Below are 7,276 nucleotides of genomic sequence, written 5' to 3'. Positions count from 1 at the left end.
CAAATAAAATAAAAGCAACATTTACAAGCATTTGCTAAACATTTTTTTTTTTATACTTTACAATAACATTAACATCAGTTACTGTATAAACTAACATGAACTAACCGTGAGCAATACATTTGTTACTGTTTTTGTTAATCTTTGTTAACGTTAGTTAATAAAAATACAGTCATTCGTTGTTTGTTCATGTTAGTTCACAGTGCATTAACTAATGTTAACAAGATTTTAATAATGTATTAGTAAATGTTGAAATTAACATTAACAGAGATTAATAAATGCTGTATGAGTGTAGTTCATTATTAGTTCGTGATAATTAATGTTGTTAACTAATGAACCTTATTTTAAAGTGTTACCAAATATATAAATGTATTTATTGGAGAGTTATAAAAACTAAGTTAAGTAGGGAATGTTATTGTGGGCACATAACGGTACATCATCCAATACCTGGAGCGCAACTCGCTTGTATTATTCAGTCCATGCGATGATTGACATCCTCCTCGTCCAATCAGCAGCCGAGGCGATGACTTTACAATAGAAAGGGGAGCCAGAGAGGGGCGGGGTCTCACACAGAGAGCCAATAGCAGGACAGGAGGGCGGGCACTTTCGCAACTCGGGCTTTTGTTCTCTGTCAGGGCAGTAAAGTGAAGTTTGGTCACCGTTATTCCGCGGGACATCCCGTATCAGAATCACAGGGATAATATTAGAGCTCCTTTATTTCCTTCAGGAAAAACTCTTGTGCAGTGTGAGACCTGCGGATTTACTGACGGCGAACTTTTCCTTTCTCCTCACAATGGAAACTCCATCATCATCTTCATCATCATCATGAGAGGAACGCGTTGAGTTCTACAGGGTGAAATTCTGACAGGATTTTACTGCATGCGAATGAACTCTTTTTCCTCCCGTAAAAGGATTTTTGAAGGATTAAAACCTGTGGAATTACAACAGTAAGAACTCAACTTCACCTTAAGTTTGTTTAAAACACCAAACGCGGATACATTTGGATACATATTCATCTTTTTTTTCTTTCTTTTCTTTTTTTGGATACAATGCAAATGTGAGTTGAATGTATCAGGCTTGGAGAAACCCTGACTGGATCTGTGATCATGGCGCGTTCAGGTACATCTATGGACACTTTGCACCTCATTTTATTCGTTTTATGGACTTTATCGCGCTATTCTTTATCCAGTCAAGTTCGGCAGGAGTTTGAGGTTCTGGAAGAGCAGCCAGTGGGCACATATGTGGGCACTATCAACACCAAACCCACTTTCACATACAGATTCAGCGAACAACACAAACTTTTTTCCATCAACGCCACGACGGGCGTCATATACACGTCCTCAGTGATCGATCGAGAAGTTTTGCCGAGTAATATCATTAATGTTGTGGTTTTATCCAGTCAGCCGACTTATCCAACTGAAGTGCGCATCGTGGTTCTGGATATTAATGATAACGCGCCCGTGTTTCCCGACGCGTCGATCGTGGTGTCGTTTAAAGAGGACGCGAGCAACGGGCGTCAGGTTATATTAGACACCGCGACGGATTCAGACATCGGGACCAATGGAGTGGATCACACGACTTACCGAATCATTAACGGGAACGATCAGCGTAAATTTCGGCTGGATATCACCGTAAACCCGAGCGGTGAAGGCGCGTTTCTGCACCTCGTGTCCACAGGAGGGCTTGACAGAGAAATAACTCCTTTCTATCAGCTCCTAATCCAGGTTGAAGACAAAGGAGAACCTAAAAAATTCGGGTACCTGCAGGTAAACGTCACAATTCAGGATATAAACGACAACCCGCCTGCGTTTGACCAGGACCAGTACCAGACCAGTGTGTTTGAGGACTCTGCCATTGGCTCCAGTGTACTTCAGATATCAGCCACAGACTTGGATGAGGGTGCGAATGCTGACATTACATATTCTTTAGATGAAGGAACTCCATTTCAGATTGACCCCAAAGCCGGGACTGTTATTATAAAGGACGGGTTAGATTATGAGACTAAGAAAGAGTATTCCCTAACCATCCATGCTATAGATAATGGCATTCCCTCTCTCTCAGTCAGGTCTGAAGCGACTATCAAATTGCTTGATGTTAATGACAACGACCCTGTTGTTAAATTTCGCTACTTCCCTACAACGTCCAAATTCGCTTCGGTGGATGAAAACGCACAAGTTGGGACGGTCGTAGCATTATTGACCGTTTCTGATTCGGACTCGTCCACCGCTAACGGTAATATCACGGTTTCGATACTCGGTGGAAACGAGCAGAGACACTTTGACGTTCACAGTTCGCCCGTCCCAAATCTGAGTCTAATCAAAGTAGCAAGTGTGTTAGACAGAGAGAGAATCTCCTCATACAACCTCACTGTTTCAGTGTCAGACAACGGCAAGCCCGTGTCTCGCTCGTCTTTCGCAAGTTTGGTTATATTTGTGAATGATATTAACGACCATCCGCCTATATTTCAGGAAGCTGTGTATAAAGTAGACATAGGCGAAGACATTCCCAAAGGCAGTTACATTAAAGGGGTCTCGGCTACAGATGGAGACTCCGGGCAGAACGCCAATCTCCGTTACTCACTTGTGTCTGGAAACAGTTTGGGTTGGTTTGCCATCAGCGAGAACAGTGGTTTGGTGACCAGTGCGGCAGAACTCGATAGAGAAAAAGCATCTCAAATAGTGCTAAATATCAGCGCTAAAGACCAAGGCCTGCAGCCGAGAATCTCCTACACCAAATTGATTGTGAATATAACAGACGTTAACGATCAAATCCCTACTTTTACGCAAAACACATATCACGTTTCGTTAGTTGAACATTCCCCCGTCGGATCCGAGCTTGTGGTGTTGTCTGCGACGGATTCGGATCTCGGGTCAAACGGCACGATCCGATTCTCATTTGACACAGAAACCCCTGTTAGCGTTCAGAATCAATTTAGATTGGATGCGATTTCAGGCCGTTTGAGTTCAGCAACTGAGTTAGATAGAGAAGAGGAAAGCTCTTATCTTCTGTACATCAAAGCCACAGATGCAGGAACGCCTCCTCTTTACTCCAACTGCAAAGTCAATATCACACTGAAAGATGTTAACGATAACAGCCCGGTGTTTTACCCCTTGCAATATTTCGCTAATGTTAAAGAAAACGAGCCGTCCGGCTCATTCGTGAGTGTTGTAACCGCTTCCGATCCTGATTTGGGTCGCAACGGCACTGTTAAATACGCCATCAGTGCTGGTGACTCATACAAGTTTCACATTAACAGTAACTCTGGTAAAATCACGACTCTAGTGCCACTTGATAGAGAGGAAAAAACCACGTATCAGCTGCAGGTTTCGGCGACCGACGGAGGCGGGTTGCGTTCGCACACACACGCTATAGTCACGATCACGGTTATAGATACGCAAGATAACCCTCCCGTATTCAGTCAGAATGAATACAGCTTCGTTATGTTTGAAAATGTGGCGATTGATAGCATTATTGGCACTGTATCAGCCACAACAGTAGATCTGAACACTAATATCACTTATTTAATCGCTTCGGGCGACCAACGCGGTTTGTTTGATGTTAAACGCGGCACTGGACAGATCATAGCTTCGGGTGTTATAGACAGAGAAGAACAGGCGTTTTACCAGCTAACGGTGGTCGCTAGGAGTGGGGAGGTTACAGGGGAAGCGGTAGTTAATATCACAGTGAAAGATTTAAACGATAACGCACCTCGTTTTATTCATGCTGTCGAGCACGTTAGCGCTGTTGAAAACTGGGCCGCCGGTCTTCATATATTCCAGGCGAAAGCTTCGGATCCGGATGAGGGCACAAATGGCATGATCGTGTACAGCCTCAAACAAAACCCTAAAGGTTTGTTTCACATTCACGAAAAGCACGGATTGATCTCTCTCACCGGCCCCCTAGAGGTCACAACCAGTTCCTACCAGCTGGAGGTCGTGGCCTCTGACCTCGGCGTCCCTCAGCGCACATCCAGCTTTATTCTCACTATTAGCGTGTACGACGTAAACGACAACGCGCCCGTGTTCGACCAGCTCTCTTATGAAGTCACCATCTTGGAATCCGAGCCGGTAAATAGTCGTTTTTTTAAAGTGGAGGCCAGCGATAAAGACTCTGGGCTCAATGGGGAAATTGTGTATGACATCACTAGCGGGAACACGAACGACGTTTTTGGGATTTTCCCCGATGGACAGTTGTACATTAAAGCAGATTTGGATCGAGAAGTACAAGATCGGTATAGTTTATTAGTGGTGGCCAAAGACAGAGCCGTCGAGCCACTGAGCGCGAGCGTTAACGTGACAGTTCTCCTCGACGATGTCAACGACAATCGTCCGCTTTTCAACAGCACTAATTACGTGTTTCACTTCGAGGAAGAGCGGGAACGAGGATCTCTCGTCGGGCGTGTTTTCGCTGAGGATAAAGACTTTGGGCCGAACTGCGAAGTCCGTTACTCCTTTGAAACACCACAGTTAAACTTCGAGCTCAACGCCATCACAGGCGTGTTGACTAGCACGCTACAGTTTGACCGTGAATCTCTCATGAGACAAAGAGGAGCTTCGGTGTTCAGTTTCACAGTCGTTTCTTCCGATCAAGGCCTTCCCAAGCCTCTCAAAGACCAGGCTAAAGTTCAAGTCTACATACAAGACATCAACGACAACCCACCGAAGTTCACCAAAGACATTTACCAGGGCTCAATCTCTGAATCCGCACCAAATATGACGCAACTGCTCCGAGTCTCTGCCTCAGATGTGGATGAGAATAAAAACGGACTTGTTCGCTACGACATAATAGAGGGAAATGAGGAAAAACAGTTTAGCATTGATGGCAGTTCTGGTCAGGTTACGCTAGTGGGAAAACTAGACTTCGAGTCGACGCCCTTTTACTCCCTTAAAATTATAGCTGAGGACTCTGGGATTGTGCCTCTGTCATCCACTTGTGTGCTGAGCATCAGCGTTCTGGATGATAACGATAACTCTCCGTCTTTTCCCAAATCAACCCTCACAGTGGATGTGCTGGAGAACATGCGGATTGGAGAGCTAGTCGCCTCGATAACCGCCACGGACTCTGATTCGGGATCCAACGCTGAAATCACATACAGCATTTCTGCTACGAACAACCACGGCACTTTCAGCATCAGTCCCAACACCGGCAGCATCTTCCTAGTCAAGAAACTTGACTATGAAACTCAGTCCCTTTACAAACTCAACGTGACGGCTAAAGATAACGGAAGGCCGTCTAAGTCTTCCTCAATTCCGGTGTTAATCCACGTGAGGGATTTTAACGACAACCCTCCTGTTTTTACACCAGGTGACATTTTTAAGTCAATCCCTGAAAACCTCCCGCTCTCAACCTCGGTTATGACTATAACGGCTCACGACACGGACGCCGATATCAACGGCGAGCTCGAGTACTCGATCGTCCAGCAGACACCCAGGGGTGCTCACTTTAGCATAGACCCTTCGTCTGGCGTTATCTACACGAATAAAAACATCGACAGAGAGTTCTCTAACCTTTTTGAGCTTACAATCAAAGCCACCGACCAAGCCGTGCCATCCGAGTTTCGCCGTTTCGCTCTTAAAAACGTCACTATATGGGTGACAGACCAAAACGACAACATCCCGACGTTTATCTCCCAGAATGCACTAGTTGCAGAATCTAACATCGTGATCGGATCCATTCTGACAACTGTGATCGCTTTTGATCCAGACGAAGGGGCGAACGGAGAGGTGGAGTACGAACTTGTAAGAGGAGATTCAGACACGTTTATAATGGATCGCTACAGTGGAGATATCAGATTAGCATCTCAGCTCGTTCCCTCAAAGCTCATCTATAGTTTAACCGTGTCGGCTACGGATCACGGCACGGATCGCAAAACCTCACGTACGGAGCTAACGATACTCCTTCAGGGTACGGATGGCCCGGTTTTCTCCCAACCCAAATACATCACCAATTTAAAGGAAGGCCAGCCGCCGGGAACCAACGTTATCTCTCTGGACGCCTCCAGTCCTCGCGGCACCGGCACCAAGGTGGAGTTTTTTATAGTTTCGGTTCGTAGCGGAGGGAAGGCCGCGGGCCGACTGTTCACCATCGGACGCCACACCGGGATGATCCAAACGGCTGCCGAACTGGACCGGGAGCAGGGCTCGGATCTGTACTTGCTGGACGTGTACGCCATCGAGTCCGACGCTAGCCAGCCCAGAACACAACACGCCGAGGTGAGTTTCTGTTTTGTTGTTGGTGTCAGTGATTGATTTTGATGGTTCTTCCATATTGTGTGAAAGGAAATCTAAGGGAATGTACAATGTCTCTACCAGTCAAAAGTTTCTGCTCATCAAAGCTGCATTTATTTTAAAAAATAATATAATAATAAAAAGAATATTATTATATTATTTTATAATAATATACCGTTCCGTTCAAACGCTACCGTTCAAAAGTTTGGGGTCAGTAAGAAATTATTATTTATTTTTTGGGGGAAAGAAATAAAAATAAATCAATACTTTTATTCATCAAGGATGAATTAAATTGATCAAAAGTGACAGCAAAGACATTTATAATGTTACAAAAGATTCAATTTCAGATAAATGCTGATCTTTTGAACTTTCTATCCATCAAAGGATCCTGTAAATGTTTACACAACTGTTTTCAACATTGATAATAGTAATGAATGTTTTTTTGAGCATCAAATCATCATATTATAATATTTGTGAAGGATCATGTGACACTGAAGACTGGAGTAATGATGCTGAAAATCCAGCTTTGATCACAGGAATAAATTACATTTTACAATATATTATATATTATTATTATTATTATTATTATTATTTTTATCAAATAAATGCAGCCGTGGTCTTCTTTCAAAAACATAAAAAATCTTACCGATCCAAAACGTTTGACTGGAAGTGTATTCTGAAACATGTGCTGAAGTCATTTGTGTGAATGTGGTGGAAAAACCTGAGCGAAAATATCCAGCTAAACCGTACGTGCATTACTAAAGTTCCTCCGCTTCTTCCCTCCCCCTGTTCTCTTTTAGCCGATCTGGGTTGTATTAAGTATAAATTGCTTTGCACTTGAGAATGTGGGCTTTGTTTTTTGGCAGGCTTGCTGTATTGTTTCAGCTCAGAGCGAGCACAGGCCTTAATCTCAGACTGGAGAGTCACTCTAACAGAGAGAGAGGGGAATCCTGGGTAAAATATAGACTAGTGGACTAATCTCTCTTATCAGCAGTGACAAATTTAACAAATCAGACGCCCGGACAGCGTGATTGCAGATATTAATAACACAA

General features: G+C 44.0%; 1 protein-coding gene across 1 annotated transcript; it reads left to right on the top strand.

Moving 5' to 3' along the window:
- Positions 1 to 626: 626 nt before the first annotated feature.
- On the top strand, positions 627 to 6,330 carry fat4 (FAT atypical cadherin 4). The gene has a single exon (XM_082178117.1). The coding sequence runs from the start codon at positions 1,104 to 1,106 to the stop codon at positions 6,243 to 6,245; it is 5,142 nt and encodes a 1,713-aa protein (XP_082034243.1). The 5' UTR covers positions 627 to 1,103; the 3' UTR covers positions 6,246 to 6,330.
- The last annotated feature ends 946 nt before the right edge of the window (positions 6,331 to 7,276 follow it).

Source organism: Leuciscus leuciscus (genome assembly GCF_965113295.1).
Source record: "Leuciscus leuciscus genome assembly, chromosome: 8".
NCBI classification, from domain to species: Eukaryota; Metazoa; Chordata; class Actinopteri; order Cypriniformes; family Leuciscidae; genus Leuciscus; species Leuciscus leuciscus.
The sequence above is the reverse complement of the archived record's forward strand: the minus strand, read 5'-3'. Positions and strand labels throughout refer to the sequence as shown.